The sequence below is a fragment of the Styela clava genome, chromosome 14 (assembly GCF_964204865.1).
Source record: "Styela clava chromosome 14, kaStyClav1.hap1.2, whole genome shotgun sequence".
In the NCBI taxonomy this organism is placed as follows: Eukaryota; Metazoa; Chordata; class Ascidiacea; order Stolidobranchia; family Styelidae; genus Styela; species Styela clava.
In genome coordinates this window covers 16,063,725-16,087,959 of record NC_135263.1, presented here as the reverse complement: position 1 = coordinate 16,087,959, position 24,235 = coordinate 16,063,725, and the positions used below count along the sequence as shown (strand labels likewise).

Sequence of the window (24,235 nt, the reverse complement as noted above, 5' to 3'; positions counted from 1 at the left end):
TTTCATCCACTTCTTCCTTTTAGTGTTCAGCTTTTTAGTGACTTCAACCACCTCATTATTCGCCGGAAGAAATTTCATCCACTTCTTCCTTTTAGTGTTCAGCTTTTTAGTGACTTCAACTACCTCAGCTGTTATGATAGCGACTTAAGTGCGTGTGGGCGTAAGCCTGGGATTTAATGAAGAAAGTGATGTCGCTGTTGTGGCATTCGCTGTTTTGAATGAATTGCTGTCGTGTAGTCGCTCTATTCAGAACATCGACAGTCGCTCGCTCACTTGATTACGTCGCTATTATGAAGTCGCCATTATGACAGTCGCTGTTTTGACAGTAGTTATTTGGAACCCGAGCCAGTGATTTTCTACCTTTGTTGGTCCGCGGAATACTTTTTATATCAGGAATTTCTTGCCGAATATCAAACGAAAATTTTCTTATTCTGCTTTTCAGAGACTATTCCCGCCAAACTATTCTTGCTGCGACACATTTGCAATGGTGTTTCAATGCTTCGACGATCTTCTATTCTGAAGGGAATTAATGAAGGACACACAGACCGTTGGTTCAGGCGTTTTCGCCTTTTAACTCAAATACCTATTTGCAATGATAAGGGTGATCAACTCATAGCATAGCATTTAGATTTTGGCAGAGATGAGTAACAATTACATAAAGTACCGCAAAATGTAACAATTCGGATAGCGTGAATGAGGCTACATGAGCGTAAAAAACGACTGCAAGACATACTGCACATTAGTAGCAAATATTGAAATTTATTTCATAAAAAATGAAACTCAGAACATGGAAAAGTCACTACATAGAACACAAAAATACAAAACGAAGTAATAGTGAAGTTTAGTTCAAGAAAATCAACATAAATCAGATGAAAATTTACCCCAATAAACTAAACATGTAAATCATTAAAACCAGAAAGTCCATACATTCCGTTCATCAACTATTTCGCGAGATTCCAAAATGATTCTTCCTGCAATAACTATCAATAAATATTTTCAAAATTTAATTAAAGTTATAATCAAAATCTTCTATTTCAAATTCAGGAATTGCCAGTATAACGCGGTCGTCAAGATTATTCTTAAGTCTTGGTTTCAATATGAACTTTTGCCCGGGATGTTGTATAAAAGCGTCATCATCCAGAGGAAAGTGTGTGATAGATTGAACGTGCTCTTCGAATTTCGGGACCTCGATAACGTTTGCATCTTCTTCACGAGGCTCTGAAATTATTTAAAAAACTTTAAAATACTAAAAATGATGTTTTTTTACAACATGAGTCAAATCCGCTTGCATTGTTTTTATTAAAACTGGCATCGCCTTTGATAAATAAATGAAGCTTGACCATGACGTAAGGTTCTGTTGAGTATTTGGTTTGTAAAAGCGCAGTTTTTTAGTATTTTGTGGCGTCCGAAGCTGCCGCAAAACCATGGCGGGATTTCCAAACCACGGCCGCTTTGGTCAAACCATGCGGGCTGACTTCTTAGCTGCCACGAACCAATAGCGCGAGGCGGGCATCACAGCAGCAAATTGAAAACCAATGGCAGAATGGTAGAATTTTGCTGCCACAAACCAAGGCATGTTGGCTGTAATGACAGGGCTGTCTGATGGTGACAATCTTTGGGTAAGTTGGAACATTTACCTTATGTATACAGTTTTGATAGATTTGGGGTTAAGTTTCAGGTTAAGTAGATATAATTCCGCATGATAAACTAAAATCTGGTACATGACTTTGTGAATATAGCGATAATAGCGCCATAAAACCATGGAAAGAGACGCGCGTTTCGTTCGTGGCAGGAGCTACCATGAAATGGTGATAACTGCACCCCGTTTGCTGTAAGGCACGGTATAATTTTGGTGTCACATTAGAAAAACATCATATCATCATTGAAAATATGAAGGTAAGTCTTACTCATAACTAGTTGCCGAGTTGGTAATGTTATGATAGTCATTTTAAACAAGCCACAAATTGAAAAAATAATTAGCCACAAGGTCATTTGAAGCCCTGTTCGACAAGGCATCTTAACGATATATGTTGGGCAGTTTGGATAGGAAAATAATATTATTTAATGAAAAGAAATGGTGTCATGTAGAGTGCCATGAAAGTTCAGAGATTCACAAACCGCCCTTCGTTAGCGATAAGTCTATTATATTGTCGTATTCCACCGGGCTTGAAACCACTGAACGTAACAGCTGCGAAATATATATAATCGTGTGTCTAATTATTGTCTTATCAATTATTTCAACGGACTTTCCCCTCTTGCACCTATAACTACTACAAAAAGTATTAGAAGAAACGTTACAATTTCAAAAGTTTGTCAATACATTATAAAAAAAAAAGCTGCAACTGTAAGACCCCATAAAATTTTAAAAATGATTCAGTTACTGTATAATTTTTTTAATATTCAGTTTTGTTAAGATATACAGTTAATATATAAATTCACTCACAGCTAGAAATCTTAACCAAAAATGTAAAAGAGCACTGATAAAAGTTTATTTAACGTATTTTAATCAGATCGGTGTGGCGCATCGTGCCAGGGGTTAGTAATACGCCCGGCAACCATTATCATTCGTGGGTTCGCAGGTTCGAATCCCGCGAAGAATAATCATGTGCAAGTAGACTGCTGCACTTCTCACCCCACCGTAAGGTGGTTTATCCACCAGCAAGTCCATGCATCTAAAACAAAATAACTGACTAACTAATCTCATACCCGGCATGGACTGGTAACCGGACGAAATGCCGTGGTTCGTCATATGAATGAGCAAGGCGTCATATTGGATCTCCCCCGGAATAAATATACAGTTCGAATCCTATTTATGTACTCACGAGCATACAGCAGTAGCAGATCGGAAAGTTGCCAGGAACAGAAAGAAAAGAAATAGAAGCGTCTTCATCTTCGCGTTCCTGTTGTGAAAATAATTTCGTTGATGGAGTAATAAGCTCTCAGTTAAAAATTATTTTTGTTGGTTGATAATTTAGGAACGTTATTTCGGAGGTAGAGCAAAATTAGATTATGTAAAATTTTGAGGTTTTAGGAAAATGTATTTTGTAATTTTCAGATCTAAAGATCAAACCTAAAAGTAGACACAAGGCATCCCCTAAAATCAAAACTGAAACAGACACAGCATTGAAACACAAAGCTAAAGATGTCCCCTGATCCAACATTAATAACGAAAGATCAGAGAAGTTCTTCTCTAAAAAGCTATTTTGGTTTTACTGTGCCGATTTGTAAGCATTTACAATAACTAGACTTACCTTATTATATAAAGAGGTCGGCAGCAACAGTTTCTGTGGTAGCGAGGAAGATTTCCAAGACAATGGCATAATATAGTTGAAACATCGCTTTCAAATAATGTTTTGGTAGTTTACAATCGGAAAAGGAAAGATTTCGTTTCAAATGTTTTTTCCAATGTTTGAACGCCAAACGCGTCGATTATGAGACCCTTTTAAAAATAATCAATATTTTAACATGCATAACTTGGTAATTGATTTTTATTTTCAACATGGGCCAATTATTCGTATGAATTGCATCGCGCAAAGCATTTCATAAATGCCCTCAATAATGAAAATGGATTATGAGTTACACTAATATATCACTTATTTTGTGGAATATTTTAGTAGTGTTATTCGCTGTTGTAAAAACGAATAAATAATTATCCATTACGTTACTATCCGGACTCTGTATATTTATTCTATAGGAAAGAATCTTTCGCGTTTGAAACTTGATGTATATTTTGGCGCGGAATTCGATGCCGTAACGGACAATTTCAAATTTGAAATAATATCAAGTTACTATATCAACAATGTAGTCGTTGAGTATTTTATATTACGGGTTCTCAAACTTTTAGCATTTTGGGGCTCGTGAAGCTGTTGACTATTATTTACAGAGCTCAACAATAAATTTGACACACAGATTTAACAATTTCACAAACATATCAATGAATAAGTGTCAAAATCTGGTAGCAAGGCGGTAATTAAAAAAATGGCATTATTTATTACAGCGTTTAGATAAATTCATATTAGAATTCACGTTACCGTTGTAAAATTTCATTAATACTGTTACTGCTCCTTTGGACAGTTATTAACCAAGTCAGTGTTTTAATAAGTAAACGAATAGCTCGCGGAGGCACGTGGCTTCTTGCACGGAACTCTGGGGCTCCGTATGTAGCACTTTGAAAACCCATGCTTCAGATCAGTTTTCTCAACCCCCTTTATTATTTTGCGGACATTTTTTGATGTTGCCAAATTAGTCATAAACCCCTTCATAGCACTAGTAGCGCGAAAATAAAACACGTAATGCTCCTATAGATGCCTTCGGGTCCAATTCAGCATACTTTTCCAAATACGTGAAAGTAATATTTGTGTATTTTACAAGAAGCTGTGTCGATACTTGTGTCGAAGAGCTAATCGCATCTCTAATTTGAGATTAGGTCATACTTTGAAATTATTTCCTTCTATTTGTGGGTTGTTAAACGTTATGTACAGCGAGAAGATTTCCATATTAGGAGTCTCCCATCATATTCTCATAAATTTCAGCCGTGTTGTCTCATGCGATTCACCTTTTATGAACTATCTAAATTCAGTTTTGTCTACTGAACAACTATATCGACATAATGTACCATATCGTCAGTGTCTACCACCGTCAACACGAATACGTCATTTTCCTTGTACGAGCAATTTTGGGCTGAGCAAAAAATCCGTACGGTGGCAATTTTTTTTTTTAAAATAGGAAACGTTGGGTAAAACAACTGGTTTTGAGAGTCCAGTGAAAATGTATAGAGATACAATAGTAATTAGTCTTCATTCAAAATTCATAGTAAACTTTGATTTATTGGATTTCTGTTTAAAACGGGATAATCAAAGTTGCTGACTTTTAGCACTCTAAAGATGTATCAAACAGTTAATAAGGAGATAGGAAAAACAAATACAAAAAATGTACACACATTGGTCTCTTTCGCGTCAAATAAATCACAGATTGTACTGATATTAAAAATATTATCGACTTGAATGTGCTATGTTACGGTAATGCATCGGGTGTCAAAGTTACTGTTTGCTTATGTATCGCACAGAAAAAGGTTTGAAGTATTTCCTGTAATTTTGTGGGTATTCAAAAATACAAACAATTTACCATGCATTTCGATGTAATAGTAACTCGCGATTTGGTAATAGCAATGGAAAGTGAACAAGGTGAGGAAAGATACACTTATATTGCAATCCGTCCCAAGCTTGGTAATGCCTCAAATATCATCACAAATATTTCCATTACGCATAAAAGGTTAATTTTTGCTCAATATCTGCCGTATTGCTTTGTGATCAAGTATGCACTAGATTTCAATACCTTATTTGTAAGAGGGACTTTGTAGAAGCGGTATTTTGAAAATACACCTAGTGCAAAGATGAGAGCCAGTCTTATATTCAAGATCACGTTATGCGCACTTGCAATCAGTCTATCATGTGGACTCGGCAATCAGCAACAAGTGTGCCAGCGAATATGTGCATTGTTTCTGACGCCAGATAGTCCTGTGACGTCACATGGGAACCAAACTACACAAGGCAGACCCGGTAAACGCGGCGCCCAAGGGTTCAAAGGTGATAAGGGGGATATTGGACCAAAAGGAACCGTTGATTACGAGAGGGTTGATGACATTATTGAAGCAAATATTTCAGCAGGTAACTACGATTAAAATAGTTTTTTTGTTTTTTTGTTTACGATAAAACCGCTTATATGTTGCCTACGCCTTATCCCGTTCCCTTGTCTAACATCCGTTCCACATACATATTATAATTCGTGAAGACAGAGCTGAGAGTCAAAAATTTAAAACCCGGTTCTCTTTTGTATGGAACTCACTAAAATGTGCTCTTATTTCAGAAAAACATTACGATGTAGGTCCCTACGTACGCTACATTGATACCCTTCACATATAAATCTAATTTATAGGCCAACGCCAAATATAGCCCTAGTCGTCAGCTCAGAACGGAATCGCCCATATCACGATATTTCAAAACTTCATAACCTCTAGGAAGATTCTTCAATTCTTTTCGGCCGGAAAATTTCAATCATACAATATGTGATCACTACCGTGTCTTACACTAACAGCGAGAAATTAGCCATTTAATTTGGTCATTCATTAACGTCCCATATTTGGATAACAAACGTATACTATATAACATGACCTTTTTCGGATAATATATTTCTTTATGCTCGATCAAGACTAGTTTTTCTTCGAGATATGTTCGATCAAGTTTCGTTCGAGTGTAGGGCTATGGTAGAGTGACTCACTCTACGTTGAAACCTCTACCGATGGAAACTAAAAACCCATATATGAATCTCTGCTGACTCTATAACCAAAAGAGTGTGATAATACTTTCTGTTATTTTTTAAGCTACCGAATCTATGAATACCAGAATTGACAAAATGTCGGAAATGATGGATCAAATGAACAGAACTATCAGCATGTTGGTGAAACGAAATTCAGGTTATTTTGAAACAAGCATGTAATGTATCACACACAAAGTGCTTTGGCTGAACTCTGTATTAGCAGTCACTCGAAAGCTATTTAACTGCTATTTGGAAACATGCGTGACCCTAAGCAGGAGATAACATATTTAATCGTCGATGTCCATATCAGAAAATCTTAGCTAATAGTTAGTTTATCAAATCGAAAATATGATTGGGTCCGAAAATATGAGTTACACGCAATTGTATGTCATTTATAAATCCTCGGTATGTATTTATGTGCATAAATTTTATATATACAACAAAAGTATTCTGGAATTCTAAATAATTGTCATGAAAAACTCAGGTCCAAACTAAACAATTTGAATTTGAAGTCAAATCTTGTGATGGCAAGAAAATAAAACAAGTTAGAACCTTGAAAAGTATAAAAAAAAACTTTCGACTTTGATTAACGGTATGCGCTCCCCATCAAAACTGATGTCAGTTCTGTTCAATATTCCGATTACATTTGCAACTTTGTATACACATTCAGAAGTCTGTGCTGCACTTTTTTACAACGGCAAATGCTTTCAAGCCATCTTATACGACGAAAAAGGCGTAACCTTTTTAGATGCTACCAATATGTGCGAGTCAAATGGTTGGGAACTCGCTAATATTTACTCTGAAAACCACTACAATCTTGTGATTGAATATCTTCGCCAAAAATCACGAGATATTTTCATTTGGCTTGGGATGTCGCACGATCCAAATGTAAGTATTATAATACCTGTAAATGGGCAGTAAATGTTGGGCAGACTTGACTCATTGACTCGGTACGAGTCAAGTTTTCCAATGACTCGAGCTATCTGAGAGAAATGATTCGGATTGAATTCGACTAACCATCAACATGACATGTACTGAGACTCGAACAGAAATTTTGACGAATCTTGGAAATGGAGAAAAAATGGATTTACCCTTCCAATTAGTTGCAATTACATTGAAAATATAAAAAAAATTTACAACCTCAATGGATCAATATTTTGTCTTCTAAACAAATTTAAAATCATGTACGGTTTAAGACTGGTCACAAATAGTTACATGCGGTCTGCTGAATTGCACTTGATTCTTAAAAATGTTCCAAAGCTATCACCGCCAAAATTGTGTGCCTATGTTTGCGCATTTCTATTTTGTTAACATTTACATTTTTTGCAGACAGGAAACACCTTTCTTTCGAATGGGAACCCTGCACCCTATACGATGTGGCACCGCGGTTATCCGATAAATCTTAATGGTCAAGATTTGATTGGTTTAGTTGTAAACAGGAACCCTAAAACAGACGAACAAGGGTTGCACACTGCAGATCATGGATGGCACCGCTTAGGGGCCCTTTGTGAATATTAAGTGTTGCAAGAACGGGATTGTTTAATCATCAATAATAAGTTCATTTCTAATCTATCGAGTCATTGACAAACTTGCTATGAATTGGTCTCTAATACAAGACTCACTTTACGAAGCATTTGAATCGAGATTAGCCTCCATCTTGACTCTGACCAACAGTAATGTTGTAAGACGGTATACGTTCATTAGACTTTTTCTTTGACAAAAGTATTCCACAACAGCAATCATTTGCGGCTATATTCACTGCATTCTGCTTTTGGTATTATTTCTCTAGCTGTAACTATGTAATAAAAACTTATCATGCTTGTAATGTTAATCGTTTTACGGGTGGTAGACCATGGGTTTAGCGGTTCCTGACCTTCTTCTGAAACGACCCAATTTGAAAAAAAATTGTGAAATTATAAACGGCAAATGGTGCTTTTTTCATCCAAATAAAATTGCTAACATAAAAAGGTAACTCTATCCAATTAAAGATTTCTGCTGCGCTATCGCCTCAATGAGTTAAAACTGAGACACATGGAACTAGAGATTCGGATTCGTTGAAAATTTACGAAATTGCGACGCCAGATCCAAAAAATCAAAAATTTCGGCGTATCCAAGCCTCCCTCAAAAGACTATTAAAGAAAGCTTATTAAACTTGATGCTTTTTGATTTTCTGTAACAAATTTTGACTCCTATCATCACCAATGAAAAGTTTGCAATTCCAACTTTGACGAATAGAGTATTTTAACTCCGACTTCGGCGGTATGACACCAGCTCCACGAAAACATGCCAAACAGTCACAGTCCTGTACGAAACAACTCAACCTTCCTTCTACGTCTACGGTGTCGATCAGTACTCTGCTGCTGCTGAGACCGGTAAACTTTACATGCCCGTTTCAAAATGCGTAAGAGAAAACGTATGCTCGACGTATTGTTAGTTTCGAGTGTCATTAGCACAGGTGGGATTCAGCGGGTTCGCGTAACTCTTATTAGTTTTAGATGTTAGACTACCAAATCAAATGAGTAACATGCACCGCAGCTGATGACGAACGTTTTATTTGGCGCTTTGAAAGGGCGCTCCGGAAGTATTCGTACCAAGATTCGTACCAACCTGAACCCTAACCTGGTACACATGATAAGTTCAGATTGTGCGCCACCTTGGTACACATTCTTCGGGAGCACCTTTGAAAGTTATATATATTATATTTATGTAAAGGTATGTCAATATGGCCTAAGTTGTTGCATAATTGCATTTTCTGAGTGAGGGAACATGCTGTCAGTGTGTTCGATACAAAAATGATCCGTTCTTACAATTTTAAATTCCACCAGCGGTCTCAACAATACTTTGACAATATGAAAAGACAAGTGCATTATTTCGTTTGTATTACGTATTTCAATTACGATAGGAACAGGTTAACACAGTTAGACAGTATAGAGCGGACAGGCCAAGAGAGAACTAAACATCTTTCATATGTCAGTGACAGTGGTTATCAACAAGGGTTCCGAAACATTTTTGTGTTCCGTCGATGCATCCCAGAAGTTCCACATTCAAATCTAAGAGTCGTTATTATTATGTGTATATTGTTTGATTATAAACAAACACCTTTTGATAAAATTCTGTTCAACAACTTTTAAGTTTGCTTTATATATTTATATTAGACAATCCAGAATATAAAAGATAATTAAATGCCTCAAGTCTGAGGAATGTTTCATTAGACCACCGCGCCACCAAATAAGTTTGAAAATCACTAATCGCTAGACTCGTGCTATGATCGGCACAAACATAAATACGTCACAGGTACGTAGAATTACATAACTACCAATCCAAACTTGACACATCATAATTTGTTGCAGCAACAAATTGTAATTAAAAAGTTTAAGAAAACGATTAGTAAACAGAGTTCGGAAAATAAAGTTAAAAATATTAAATTTCCGAATTTGTTAAAAGTAAATTCGCCATATTATAGAGCGGAAAAATTATTAGATTCAGCTTTATTATCAAAAGCGGTATTTTCGTGTAGAGTATTATTTCGTTTTTCGGCAGTCACACCATTTCTTTGTGCACCACGCCCATAACACACCCACAAAACAATTAGTAATATTAAAATCACGCCAAGAATAAGACAAACAAACGTTATTTCGGAGGTAGAGCAAAATTAGATTATGTAAAATTTTGAGGTTTTAGGAAAATGTATTTTGTAATTTTCAGATCTAAAGATCAAACCTAAAAGTAGACACAAGGCATCTCCTAAAATCAAAACTGAAACAGACACAGCATTGAAACACAAAGCTAAAGATGTCCCCTGATCCAACATTAATAACGAAAGATCAGAGAAGTTCTTCTCTAAAAAGCTATTTTGGTTTTACTGTGCCGATTTGTAAGCATTTACAATAACTAGACTTACCTTATTATATAAAGAGGTCGGCAGCAACAGTTTCTGTGGTAGCGAGGAAGATTTCCAAGACAATGGCATAATATAGTTGAAACATCGCTTTCAAATAATGTTTTGGTAGTTTACAATCGGAAAAGGAAAGATTTCGTTTCAAATGTTTTTCCAATGTTTGAACGCCAAACGCGTCGATTATGAGACCCTTTTAAAAATAATCAATATTTTAACATGCATAACTTGGTAATTGATTTTTATTTTCAACATGGGCCAATCATTCGTATGAATTGCATCGCGCAAAGCATTTCATAAATGCCCTCAATAATGAAAATGGATTATGAGTTACACTAATATATCACTTATTTTGTGGAATATTTTAGTAGTGTTATTCGCTGTTGTAAAAACGAATAAATAATTATCTATTACGTTACTATCCGGACTCTGTATATTTATTCTATAGGAAAGAATCTTTCGCGTTTGAAACTTGATGTATATTTTGGCGCGGAATTCGATGCCGTAACGGACAATTTCAAATTTGAAATAAAATCAAGTTACTATATCAACAATGTAGTCGTTGAGTATTTTATATTACGGGTTCTCAAACTTTTAGCATTTTGGGGCTCGTGAAGGTGTTGACTATTATTTACAGAGCTCAACAATAAATTTGACACACAGATTTAACAATTTCACAAACATATCAATGAATAAGTGTCAAAATCTGGTAGCAAGGCGGTAATTAAAAAAATGGCATTATTTATTACAGCGTTTAGATAAATTCATATTAGAATTCACGTTACCGTTGTAAAATTTCATTAATACTGTTACTGCTCCTTTGGACAGTTATTAACCAAGTCAGTGTTTTAATAAGTAAACGAATAGCTCGCGGAGGCACGTGGCTTCTTGCACGGAACTCTGGGGCTCCGTATGTAGCACTTTGAAAACCCATGCTTTAGATCAGTTTTCTCAACCCCCTTTATTATTTTGCGGACATTTTTTGATGTTGCCAAATTAGTCATAAACCCCTTCATAGCACTAGTAGCGCGAAAATAAAACACGTAATGCTCCTATAGATGCCTTCGGGTCCAATTCAGCATACTTTTCCAAATACGTGAAAGTAATATTCGTGTATTTTACAAGAAGCTGTGTCGATACTTGTGTCGAAGAGCTAATCGCATCTCTAATTTGAGATTAGGTCATACTTTGAAATTATTTCCTTCTATTTGTGGGTTGTTAAACGTTATGTACAGCGAGAAGATTTCCATATTAGGAGTCTCCCATCATATTCTCATAAATTTCAGCCGTGTTGTCTCATGCGATTCACCTTTTATAAACTATCTAAATTCAGTTTTGTCTACTGAACAACTATATCGACATAATGTACCATATCGTCAGTGTCTACCACCGTCAACACGAATACGTCATTTTCCTTGTACGAGCAATTTTGGGCTGAGCAAAAAATCCGTACGGTGGCAATTTTTTTTTTTAAAATAGGAAACGTTGGGTAAAACAACTGGTTTTGAGAGTCCAGTGAAAATGTATAGAGATACAATAGTAATTAGTCTTCATTCAAAATTCATAGTAAACTTTGATTTATTGGATTTCTGTTTAAAACGGGATAATCAAAGTTGCTGACTTTTAGCACTCTAAAGATGTATCAAACAGTTAATAAGGAGATAGGAAAAACAAATACAAAAAATGTACACACATTGGTCTCTTTCGCGTCAAATAAATCACAGATTGTACTGATATTAAAAATATTATCGACTTGAATGTGCTATGTTACGGTAATGCATCGGGTGTCAAAGTTACTGTTTGCTTATGTATCGCACAGAAAAAGGTTTGAAGTATTTCCTGTAATTTTGTGGGTATTCAAAAATACAAACAATTTACCATGCATTTCGATGTAATAGTAACTCGCGATTTGGTAATAGCAATGGAAAGTGAACAAGGTAAGGAAAGATACACTTATATTGCAATCCGTCCCAAGCTTGGTAATGCCTCAAATATCATCACAAATATTTCCATTACGCATAAAAGGTTAATTTTTGCTCAATATCTGCCGTATTGCTTTGTGATCAAGTATGCACTAGATTTCAATACCTTATTTGTAAGAGGGACTTTGTAGAAGCGGTATTTTGAAAATACACCTAGTGCAAAGATGAGAGCCAGTCTTATATTCAAGATCACGTTATGCGCACTTGCAATCAGTCTATCATGTGGACTCGGCAATCAGCAACAAGTGTGCCAGCGAATATGTGCATTGTTTCTGACGCCAGATAGTCCTGTGACGTCACATGGGAACCAAACTACACAAGGCAGACCCGGTAAACGCGGCGCCCAAGGGTTCAAAGGTGATAAGGGGGATATTGGACCAAAAGGAACCGTTGATTACGAGAGGGTTGATGACATTATTGAAGCAAATATTTCAGCAGGTAACTACGATTAAAATAGTTTTTTTGTTTTTTTGTTTACGATAAAACCGCTTATATGTTGCCTACGCCTTATCCCGTTCCCTTGTCTAACATCCGTTCCACATACATATTATAATTCGTGAAGACAGAGCTGAGAGTCAAAAATTTAAAACCCGGTTCTCTTTTGTATGGAACTCACTAAAATGTGCTCTTATTTCAGAAAAACATTACGATGTAGGTCCCTACGTACGCTACATTGATACCCTTCACATATAAATCTAATTTATAGGCCAACGCCAAATATAGCCCTAGTCGTCAGCTCAGAACGGAATCGCCCATATCACGATATTTCAAAACTTCATAACCTCTAGGAAGATTCTTCAATTCTTTTCGGCCGGAACATTTCAATCATACAATATGTGATCACTACCGTGTCTTACACTAACAGCGAGAAATTAGCCATTTAATTTGGTCATTCATTAACGTGCCATATTTGGATAACAAACGTATACTATATAACATGACCTTTTTCGGATAATATATTTCTTTATGCTCGATCAAGACTAGTTTTTCTTCGAGATATGTTCGATCAAGTTTCGTTCGAGTGTAGGGCTATGGTAGAGTGACTCACTCTACGTTGAAACCTCTACCGATGGAAACTAAAAACCCATATATGAATCTCTGCTGACTCTATAACCAAAAGAGTGTGATAATACTTTCTGTTATTTTTTAAGCTACCGAATCTATGAATACCAGAATTGACAAAATGTCGGAAATGATGGATCAAATGAACAGAACTATCAGCATGTTGGTGAAACGAAATTCAGGTTATTTTGAAACAAGCATGTAATGTATCACACACAAAGTGCTTTGGCTGAACTCTGTATTAGCAGTCATTCGAAAGCTATTTAACTGCTATTTGGAAACATGCGTGACCCTAAGCAGGAGATAACATATTTAATCGTCGATGTCCATATCAGAAAATCTTAGCTAATAGTTAGTTTATCAAATCGAAAATATGATTGGGTCCGAAAATATGAGTTACACGCAATTGTATGTCATTTATAAATCCTCGGTATGTATTTATGTGCATAAATTTTATATATACAACAAAAGTATTCTGGAATTCTAAATAATTGTCATGAAAAACTCAGGTCCAAACTAAACAATTTGAATTTGAAGTCAAATCTTGTGATGGCAAGAAAATAAAACAAGTTAGAACCTTGAAAAGTATAAAAAAAAACTTTCGACTTTGATTAACGGTATGCGCTCCCCATCAAAACTGATGTCAGTTCTGTTCAATATTCCGATTACATTTGCAACTTTGTATACACATTCAGAAGGCTGTGCTGCACTTTTTTACAACGGCAAATGCTTTCAAGCCATCTTATACGACGAAAAAGGCGTAACCTTTTTAGATGCTACCAATATGTGCGAGTCAAATGGTTGGGAACTCGCTAATATTTACTCTGAAAACCACTACAATCTTGTGATTGAATATCTTCGCCAAAAATCACGAGATATTTTCATTTGGCTTGGGATGTCGCACGATCCAAATGTAAGTATTATAATACCTGTAAATGGGCAGTAAATGTTGGGCAGACTTGACTCATTGACTCGGTACGAGTCAAGTTTTTCAATGACTCGAGCTATCTGAGAGAAATGATTCGGATTGAATTCGACTAACCATCAACATGACATGTACTGAGACTCGAACAGAAATTTTGACGAATCTTGGAAATGGAGAAAAAATGGATTTACCCTTCCAATTAGTTGCAATTACATTGAAAATATAAAAAAAATTTACAACCTCAATGGATCAATAATTTGTCTTCTAAACAAATTTAAAATCATGTACGGTTTAAGACTGGTCACAAATAGTTACATGCGGTCTGCTGAATTGCACTTGATTCTTAAAAATGTTCCAAAGCTATCACCGCCAAAATTGTGTGCCTATGTTTGCGCATTTCTATTTTGTTAACATTTACATTTTTTGCAGACAGGAAACACCTTTCTTTCGAATGGGAACCCTGCACCCTATACGATGTGGCACCGCGGTTATCCGATAAATCTTAATGGTCAAGATTTGATTGGTTTAGTTGTAAACAGGAACCCTAAAACAGACGAACAAGGGTTGCACACTGCAGATCATGGATGGCACCGCTTAGGGGCCCTTTGTGAATATTAAGTGTTGCAAGAACGGGATTGTTTAATCATCAATAATAAGTTCATTTCTAATCTATCGAGTCATTGACAAACTTGCTATGAATTGATCTCTAATACAAGACTCACTTTACGAAGCATTTGAATCGAGATTAGCCTCGGTATACGTTCATTAGACTTTTTCTTTGACAAAAGTATTCCACAACAGCAATTATTTGCGGCTATATTCACTGCATTCTGCTTTTGGTATTATTTCTCTAGCTGTAACTATGTAATAAAAACTTATCATGCTTGTAATGTTAATCGTTTTACGGGTGGTAGACCATGGGTTTAGCGGTTCCTGACCTTCTTCTGAAACGACCCAATTTGAAAAAAAATTGTGAAATTATAAACGGCAAATGGTGCTTTTTTTCATCCAAATAAAATTGCTAACATAAAAAGGTAACTCTATCCAATTAAAGATTTCTGCTGCGCTATCGCCTCAATGAGTTAAAACTGAGACACGTGGAACTAGAGATTCGGATTCGTTGAAAATTTACGAAATTGCGACGCCAGATCCAAAAAATCAAAAATTTCGGCGTATCCAAGCCTCCCTCAAAAGACTATTAAAGAAAGCTTATTAAACTTGATGCTTTTTGATTTTCTGTAACAAATTTTGACTCCTATCATCACCAATGAAAAGTTTGCAATTCCAACTTTGACGAATAGAGTATTTTAACTCCGACTTCGGCGGTATGACACCAGCTCCACGAAAACATGCCAAACAGTCACAGTCCTGTACGAAACAACTCAACCTTCCTTCTACGTCTACGGTGTCGATCAGTACTCTGCTGCTGCTGAGACCGGTAAACTTTACATGCCCGTTTCAAAATGCGTAAGAGAAAACGTATGCTCGACGTATTGTTAGTTTCGAGTGTCATTAGCACAGGTGGGATTCAGCGGGTTCGCGTAACTCTTATTAGTTTTAGATGTTAGACTACCAAATCAAATGAGTAACATGCACCGCAGCTGATGACGAACGTTTTATTTGGCGCTTTGAAAGGGCGCTCCGGAAGTATTCGTACCAAGATTCGTACCAACCTGAACCCTAACCTGGTACACATGATAAGTTCAGATTGTGCGCCACCTTGGTACACATTCTTCGGGAGCACCTTTGAAAGTTATATATATTATATTTATGTAAAGGTATGTCAATATGGCCTAAGTTGTTGCATAATTGCATTTTCTGAGTGAGGGAACATGCTGTCAGTGTGTTCGATACAAAAATGATCCGTTCTTACAATTTTAAATTCCACCAGCGGTCTCAACAATACTTTGACAATATGAAAAGACAAGTGCATTATTTCGTTTGTATTACGTATTTCAATTACGATAGGAACAGGTTAACACAGTTAGACAGTATAGAGCGGACAGGCCAAGAGAGAACTAAACATCTTTCATATGTCAGTGACAGTGGTTATCAACAAGGGTTCCGAAACATTTTTGTGTTCCGTCGATGCAGCCCAGAAGTTCCACATTCAAATCTAAGAGTCGTTATTATTATGTGTATATTGTTTGATTATAAACAAACACCTTTTGATAAAATTCTGTTCAACAACTTTTAAGTTTGCTTTATATATTTATATTAGACAATCCAGAATATAAAAGATAATTAAATGCCTCAAGTCTGAGAAATGTTTCATTAGACCACCGCGCCACCAAATAAGTTTGAAAATCACTAATCGCTAGACTCGTGCTATGATCGGCACAAACATAAATACGTCACAGGTACGTAGAATTACATAACTACCAATCCAAACTTGACACATCATAATTTGTTGCAGCAACAAATTGTAAATAAAAAGTTTAAGAAAACGATTAGTAAACAGAGTTCGGAAAATAAAGTTAAAAATATTAAATTTCCGAATTTGTTAAAAGTAAATTCGCCATATTATAGAGCGGAAAAATTATTAGATTCAGCTTTATTATCAAAAGCGGTATTTTCGTGTAGAGTATTATTTCGTTTTTCGGCAGTCACACCATTTCTTTGTGCACCACGCCCATATCACACCCACAAAACAATTAGTAATATTAAAATCACGCCAAGAATAAGACAAACAAACGTTATTTCGGAGGTAGAGCAAAATTAGATTATGTAAAATTTTGAGGTTTTAGGAAAATGTATTTTGTAATTTTCAGATCTAAAGATCAAACCTAAAAGTAGACACAAGGCATCCCCTAAAATCAAAACTGAAACAGACACAGCATTGAAACACAAAGCTAAAGATGTCCCCTGATCCAACATTAATAACGAAAGATCAGAGAAGTTCTTCTCTAAAAAGCTATTTTGGTTTTACTGTGCCGATTTGTAAGCATTTACAATAACTAGACTTACCTTATTATATAAAGAGGTCGGCAGCAACAGTTTCTGTGGTAGCGAGGAAGATTTCCAAGACAATGGCATAATATAGTTGAAACATCGCTTTCAAATAATGTTTTGGTAGTTTACAATCGGAAAAGGAAAGATTTCGTTTCAAATGTTTTTCCAATGTTTGAACGCCAAACGCGTCGATTATGAGACCCTTTTAAAAATAATCAATATTTTAACATGCATAACTTGGTAATTGATTTTTATTTTCAACATGGGCCAATCATTCGTATGAATTGCATTGCGCAAAGCATTTCATAAATGCCCTCAATAATGAAAATGGATTATGAGTTACACTAATATATCACTTATTTTGTGGAATATTTTAGTAGTGTTATTCGCTGTTGTAAAAACGAATAAATAATTATCTATTACGTTACTATCCGGACTCTGTATATTTATTCTATAGGAAAGAATCTTTCGCGTTTGAAACTTGATGTATATTTTGGCGCGGAATTCGATGCCGTAACGGACAATTTCAAATTTGAAATAATATCAAGTTACTATATCAACAATGTAGTCGTTGGGTATTTTATATTACGGGTTCTCAAACTTTTAGCATTTTGGGGCTCGTGAAGGTGTTGACTATTATTTACAGAGCTCAACAATAAATTTGACACACAGATTTAACAATTTCACAAACATATCAATGAATAAGTGTCAAAATCTGGTAGCAAGGCGGTAATTAAAAAAATGGCATTATTTATTACAGCGTTTAGATAAATTCATATTAGAATTCACGTTACCGTTGTAAAATTTCATTAATACTGTTACTGCTCCTTTGGACAGTTATTAACCAAGTCAGTGTTTTAATAAGTAAACGAATAGCTCGCGGAGGCACGTGGCTTCTTGCACGGAACTCTGGGGCTCCGTATGTAGCACTTTGAAAACCCATGCTTTAGATCAGTTTTCTCAACCCCCTTTATTATTTTGCGGACATTTTTTGATGTTGCCAAATTAGTCATAAACCCCTTCATAGCACTAGTAGCGCGAAAATAAAACACGTAATGCTCCTATAGATGCCTTCGGGTCCAATTCAGCATACTTTTCCAAATACGTGAAAGTAATATTCGTGTATTTTAGAAGAAGCTGTGTCGATACTTGTGTCGAAGAGCTAATCGCATCTCTAATTTGAGATTAGGTCATACTTTGAAATTATTTCCTTCTATTTGTGGGTTGTTAAACGTTATGTACAGCGAGAAGATTTCCATATTAGGAGTCTCCCATCATATTCTCATAAATTTCAGCCGTGTTGTCTCATGCGATTCACCTTTTATGAACTATCTAAATTCAGTTTTGTCTACTGAACAACTATATCGACATAATGTACCATATCGTCAGTGTCTACCACCGTCAACACGAATACGTCATTTTCCTTGTACGAGCAATTTTGGGCTGAGCAAAAAATCCGTACGGTGGCAATTTTTTTTTTTTAAATAGGAAACGTTGGGTAAAACAACTGGTTTTGAGAGTCCAGTGAAAATGTAAAGAGATACAATAGTAATTAGTCTTCATTCAAAATTCATAGTAAACTTTGATTTATTGGATTTCTGTTTAAAACGGGATAATCAAAGTTGCTGACTTTTAGCACTCTAAAGATGTATCAAACAGTTAATAAGGAGATAGGAAAAACAAATACAAAAAATGTACACACATTGGTCTCTTTCGCGTCAAATAAATCACAGATTGTACTGATATTAAAAATATTATCGACTTGAATGTGCTATGTTACGGTAATGCATCGGGTGTCAAAGTTACTGTTTGCTTATGTATCGCACAGAAAAAGGTTTGAAGTATTTCCTGTAATTTTGTGGGTATTCAAAAATACAAACAATTTACCATGCATTTCGATGTAATAGTAACTCGCGATTTGGTAATAGCAATGGAAAGTGAACAAGGTAAGGAAAGATACACTTATATTGCAATCCGTCCCAAGCTTGGTAATGCCTCAAATATCATCACAAATATTTCCATTACGCATAAAAGGTTAATTTTTGCTCAATATCTGCCGTATTGCTTTGTGATCAAGTATGCACTAGATTTCAATACCTTATTTGTAAGAGGGACTTTGTAGAAGCGGTATTTTGAAAATACACCTAGTGCAAAGATGAGAGCCAGTCTTATATTCAAGATCACGTTATGCGCACTTGCAATCAGTCTATCATGTGGACTCGGCAATCAGCAACAAGTGTGCCAGCGAATATGTGCATTGTTTCTGACGCCAGATAGTCCTGTGACGTCACATGGGAACCAAACTACACAAGGCAGACCCGGTAAACGCGGCACCCAAGGGTTCAAAGGTGATAAGGGGGATATTGGACCAAAAGGAACCGTTGATTACGAGAGGGTTGATGACATTATTGAAGCAAAAATTTCAGCAGGTAACTACGATTAAAATAGTTTTTTTGTTTACGATAAAACCGCTTATATGTTGCCTACGCCTTATCCCGTTCCCTTGTCTAACATCCGTTCCACATACATATTATAATTCGTGAAGACAGAGCTGAGAGTCAAAAATTTAAAACCCGGTTCTCTTTTGTATGGAACTCACTAAAATGTGCTCTTATTTCAGAAAAACATTACGATGTAGGTCCCTACGTACGCTACATTGATACCCTTCACATATAAATCTAATTTATAGGCCAACGCCAAATATAGCCCTAGTCGTCAGCTCAGAACGGAATCGCCCATATCACGATATTTCAAAACTTCATAACCTCTAGGAAGATTCTTCAATTCTTTTCGGCCGGAAAATTTCAATCATACAATATGTGATCACTACCGTGTCTTACACTAACAGCGAGAAATTAGCCATTTAATTTGGTCATTCATTAACGTCCCATATTTGGATAACAAACGTATACTATATAACATGACCTTTTTCGGATAATATATTTCTTTATGCTCGATCAAGACTAGTTTTTCTTCGAGATATGTTCGATCAAGTTTCGTTCGAGTGTAGGGCTATGGTAGAGTGACTCACTCTACGTTGAAACCTCTACCGATGGAAACTAAAAACCCATATATGAATCTCTGCTGACTCTATAACCAAAAGAGTGTGATAATACTTTCTGTTATTTTTTAAGCTACCGAATCTATGAATACCAGAATTGACAAAATGTCGGAAATGATGGATCAAATGAACAGAACTATCAGCATGTTGGTGAAACGAAATTCAGGTTATTTTGAAACAAGCATGTAATGTATCACACACAAAGTGCTTTGGCTGAACTCTGTATTAGCAGTCACTCGAAAGCTATTTAACTGCTATTTGGAAACATGCGTGACCCTAAGCAGGAGATAACATATTTAATCGTCGATGTCCATATCAGAAAATCTTAGCTAATAGTTAGTTTATCAAATCGAAAATATGATTGGGTCCGAAAATATGAGTTACACGCAATTGTATGTCATTTATAAATCCTCGGTATGTATTTATGTGCATAAATTTTATATATACAACAAAAGTATTCTGGAATTCTAAATAATTGTCATGAAAAACTCAGGTCCAAACTAAACAATTTGAATTTGAAGTCAAATCTTGTGATGGCAAGAAAATAAAACAAGTTAGAACCTTGAAAAGTATAAAAAAAAACTTTCGACTTTGATTAACGGTATGCGCTCCCCATCAAAACTGATGTCAGTTCTGTTCAATATTCCGATTACATTTGCAACTTTGTATACACATTCAGAAGTCTGTGCTGCACTTTTTTACAACGGCAAATGCTTTCAAGCCATCTTATACGACGAAAAAGGCGTAACCTTTTTAGATGCTACCAATATGTGCGAGTCAAATGGTTGGGAACTCGCTAATATTTACTCTGAAAACCACTACAATCTTGTGATTGAATATCTTCGCCAAAAATCACGAGATATTTTCATTTGGCTTGGGATGTCGCACGATCCAAATGTAAGTATTATAATACCTGTAAATGGGCAGTAAATGTTGGGCAGACTTGACTCATTGACTCGGTACGAGTCAAGTTTTTCAATGACTCGAGCTATCTGAGAGAAATGATTCGGATTGAATTCGACTAACCATCAACATGACATGTACTGAGACTCGAACAGAAATTTTGACGAATCTTGGAAATGGAGAAAAAATGGATTTACCCTTCCAATTAGTTGCAATTACATTGAAAATATAAAAAAAATTTACAACCTCAATGGATCAATAATTTGTCTAAACAAATTTAAAATCATGTACGGTTTAAGACTGGTCACAAATAGTTACATGCGGTCTGCTGAATTGCACTTGATTCTTAAAAATGTTCCAAAGCTATCACCGCCAAAATTGTGTGCCTATGTTTGCGCATTTCTATTTTGTTAACATTTACATTTTTTGCAGACAGGAAACACCTTTCTTTCGAATGGGAACCCTGCACCCTATACGATGTGGCACCGCGGTTATCCGATAAATCTTAATGGTCAAGATTTGATTGGTTTAGTTGTAAACAGGAACCCTAAAACAGACGAACAAGGGTTGCACACTGCAGATCATGGATGGCACCGCTTAGGGGCCCTTTGTGAATATTAAGTGTTGCAAGAACGGGATTGTTTAATCATCAATAATAAGTTCATTTCTAATCTATCGAGTCATTGACAAACTTGCTATGAATTGGTCTCTAATACAAGACTCACTTTACGAAGCATTTGAATCGAGATTAGCCTCCATCTTGACTCTGACCAACAGTAATGTTGTAAGACGGTATACGTTCCTTAGACTTTTTCTTTGACAAAAGTATTCCACAACAGCAATCATTTGCGGCTATATTCACTGCATTCTGCTTTTGGTATTATTTCTCTAGCTGTAACTATGTAATAAAAACTTATCATGCTTGTAATGTTAATCGTTTTACGGGTGGTAGACTATGGGTTTAGCGGTTCCTGACCTTCTTCTGAAACGACCCAATTTGAAAAAAAATTGTGAAATTATAAACGGCAAATGGTGCTTTTTTCATCCAAATAAAATTGCTAACATAAAAAGGTAACTCTATCCAATTAAAGATTTCTGCTGCGCTATCGCCTCAATGAGTTAAAACTGAGACACATGGAACTAGAGATTCGGATTCGTTGAAAATTTACGAAATTGCGACGCCAGATCCAAAAAATCAAAAATTTCGGCGTATCCAAGCCTCCCTCAAAAGACTATTAAAGAAAGCCTATTAAACTTGATGCTTTTTGATTTTCTGTAACAAATTTTGACTCCTATCATCACCAATAAAAAGTTTGCAATTCCAACTTTGACGAATAGAGTATTTTAACTCCGACTTCGGCGGTATGACACCAGCTCCACGAAAACATGCCAAACAGTCACAGTCCTGTACGAAACAACTCAACCTTCCTTCTACGTCTACGGTGTCGATCAGTACTCTGCTGCTGCTGAGACCGGTAAACTTTACATGCCCGTTTCAAAATGCGTAAGAGAAAACGTATGCTCGACGTATTGTTAGTTTCGAGTGTCATTAGCACAGGTGGGATTCAGCGGGTTCGCGTAACTCTTATTAGTTTTAGATGTTAGACTACCAAATCAAATGAGTAACATGCACCGCAGCTGATGACGAACGTTTTATTTGGCGCTTTGAAAGGGCGCTCCGGAAGTATTCGTACCAAGATTCGTACCAACCTGAACCCTAACCTGGTACACATGATAAGTTCAGATTGTGCGCCACCTTGGTACACATTCTTCGGGAGCACCTTTGAAAGTTATATATATTATATTTATGTAAAGGTATGTCAATATGGCCTAAGTTGTTGCATAATTGCATTTTCTGAGTGAGGGAACATGCTGTCAGTGTGTTCGATACAAAAATGATCCGTTCTTACAATTTTAAATTCCACCAGCGGTCTCAGCAATACTTTGACAATATGAAAAGACAAGTGCATTATTTCGTTTGTATTACGTATTTCAATTACGATAGGAACAGGTTAACACAGTTAGACAGTATAGAGCGGACAGGCCAAGAGAGAACTAAACATCTTTCATATGTCAGTGACAGTGGTTATCAACAAGGGTTCCGAAACATTTTTGTGTTCCGTCGATGCATCCCAGAAGTTCCACATTCAAATCTAAGAGTCGTTATTATTATGTGTATATTGTTTGATTATAAACAAACACCTTTTGATAAAATTCTGTTCAACAACTTTTAAGTTTGCTTTATATATTTATATTAGACAATCCAGAATATAAAAGATAATTAAATGCCTCAAGTCTGAGGAATGTTTCATTAGACCACCGCGCCACCAAATAAGTTTGAAAATCACTAATCGCTAGACTCGTGCTATGATCGGCACAAACATAAATACGTCACAGGTACGTAGAATTACATAACTACCAATCCAAACTTGACACATCATAATTTGTTGCAGCAACAAATTGTAATTAAAAAATTTAAGAAAACGATTAGTAAACAGAGTTCGGAAAATAAAGTTAAAAATATTAAATTTCCGAATTTGTTAAAAGTAAATTCGCCATATTATAGAGCGGAAAAATTATTAGATTCAGCTTTATTATCAAAAGCGGTATTTTCGTGTAGAGTATTATTTCGTTTTTCGGCAGTCACACCATTTCTTTGTGCACCACGCCCATAACACACCCACAAAACAATTAGTAATATTAAAATCACGCCAAGAATAAGACAAACAAGCGTTATTTCGGAGGTAGAGCAAAATTAGATTATGTAAAATTTTGAGGTTTTAGGAAAATGTATTTTGTAATTTTCAGATCTAAAGATCAAACCTAAAAGTAGACACAAGGCATCCCCTAAAATCAAAACTGAAACAGACACAGCATTGAAACACAAAGCTAAAGATGTCCCCTGATCCAACATTAATAACGAAAGATCAGAGAAGTTCTTCTCTAAAAAGCTATTTTGGTTTTACTGTGCCGATTTGTAAGCATTTACAATAACTAGACTTACCTTATTATATAAAGAGGTCGGCAGCAACAGTTTCTGTGGTAGCGAGGAAGATTTCCAAGACAATGGCATAATATAGTTGAAACATCGCTTTCAAATAATGTTTTGGTATTTTACAATCGGAAAAGGAAAGATTTCG

The 24,235-nt window shown here is 35.8% G+C and overlaps 3 protein-coding genes and 1 long non-coding RNA gene across 8 annotated transcripts; 3 read left to right on the top strand and 1 right to left on the bottom strand.

The window, feature by feature from the left end:
- Positions 1-735: 735 nt before the first annotated feature.
- LOC120335165 (uncharacterized) lies at positions 736-24,194 on the bottom strand. 2 transcript variants are annotated; one of them, XR_013480333.1, is made up of 6 exons: positions 24,100-24,194; positions 17,147-17,333; positions 10,217-10,403; positions 3,252-3,439; positions 2,823-2,900; positions 736-1,218 (listed from the first exon to the last, which is right to left on the bottom strand). It is a non-coding gene; the product is annotated as an uncharacterized LOC120335165 (long non-coding RNA). The 2 variants fall into 2 exon arrangements; XR_013480332.1 differs by lacking the exon at positions 736-1,218 and adding an exon at positions 2,229-2,270.
- LOC120335160 (uncharacterized) lies at positions 5,284-8,140 on the top strand. The gene is made up of 4 exons (XM_039402654.2): positions 5,284-5,666; positions 6,380-6,472; positions 6,986-7,203; positions 7,645-8,140. The coding sequence occupies exons 1-4, from the start codon at positions 5,393-5,395 to the stop codon at positions 7,831-7,833; spliced, it is 774 nt and encodes a 257-aa protein (XP_039258588.2). The 5' UTR covers positions 5,284-5,392; the 3' UTR covers positions 7,834-8,140.
- LOC144432079 (uncharacterized) lies at positions 12,118-15,038 on the top strand. 3 transcript variants are annotated; one of them, XM_078120126.1, is made up of 4 exons: positions 12,118-12,630; positions 13,344-13,436; positions 14,028-14,167; positions 14,609-15,038. In XM_078120126.1, the coding sequence occupies exons 1-4, from the start codon at positions 12,357-12,359 to the stop codon at positions 14,795-14,797; spliced, it is 696 nt and encodes a 231-aa protein (XP_077976252.1). In that variant the 5' UTR covers positions 12,118-12,356; the 3' UTR covers positions 14,798-15,038. The 3 variants fall into 3 exon arrangements, with proteins under 3 accessions (XP_077976252.1, XP_077976251.1, XP_077976250.1); XM_078120125.1 differs by having other exon boundaries at positions 13,953-14,167; positions 14,609-15,037; XM_078120124.1 differs by having other exon boundaries at positions 12,119-12,630; positions 13,950-14,167; positions 14,609-15,037.
- Positions 19,146-22,017, top strand: LOC144432010 (uncharacterized). Of its 2 annotated transcripts, none has more exons than XM_078120004.1 (4): positions 19,146-19,560; positions 20,266-20,358; positions 20,950-21,089; positions 21,528-22,017. In XM_078120004.1, the coding sequence occupies exons 1-4, from the start codon at positions 19,287-19,289 to the stop codon at positions 21,714-21,716; spliced, it is 696 nt and encodes a 231-aa protein (XP_077976130.1). In that variant the 5' UTR covers positions 19,146-19,286; the 3' UTR covers positions 21,717-22,017. The 2 variants fall into 2 exon arrangements, with proteins under 2 accessions (XP_077976130.1, XP_077976129.1); XM_078120003.1 differs by having other exon boundaries at positions 19,169-19,560; positions 20,872-21,089; positions 21,528-22,010.
- Positions 24,195-24,235: the final 41 nt, after the last annotated feature.

Bases quoted from the DNA above. Each gene is read 5' to 3' on its own strand.
- LOC120335160 (XM_039402654.2), top strand. From the start codon at position 5,393: ATGAGAGCCAGTCTTATATTCAAGATCACGTTATGCGCACTTGCAATC. The intron at 5,667-6,379 runs GTAACTACGATT...TTATTTTTTAAG, and splicing joins TGAAGCAAATATTTCAGCAG to CTACCGAATCTATGAATACC. The intron at 7,204-7,644 runs GTAAGTATTATA...CATTTTTTGCAG, and splicing joins GGATGTCGCACGATCCAAAT to ACAGGAAACACCTTTCTTTC.
- LOC144432079 (XM_078120124.1), top strand. From the start codon at position 12,357: ATGAGAGCCAGTCTTATATTCAAGATCACGTTATGCGCACTTGCAATC. The intron at 13,437-13,949 runs GTTATTTTGAAA...ATACACATTCAG, and splicing joins GTTGGTGAAACGAAATTCAG to AAGGCTGTGCTGCACTTTTT. The intron at 14,168-14,608 runs GTAAGTATTATA...CATTTTTTGCAG, and splicing joins GGATGTCGCACGATCCAAAT to ACAGGAAACACCTTTCTTTC.
- LOC144432010 (XM_078120003.1), top strand. From the start codon at position 19,287: ATGAGAGCCAGTCTTATATTCAAGATCACGTTATGCGCACTTGCAATC. The intron at 19,561-20,265 runs GTAACTACGATT...TTATTTTTTAAG, and splicing joins TGAAGCAAAAATTTCAGCAG to CTACCGAATCTATGAATACC. The intron at 20,359-20,871 runs GTTATTTTGAAA...ATACACATTCAG, and splicing joins GTTGGTGAAACGAAATTCAG to AAGTCTGTGCTGCACTTTTT.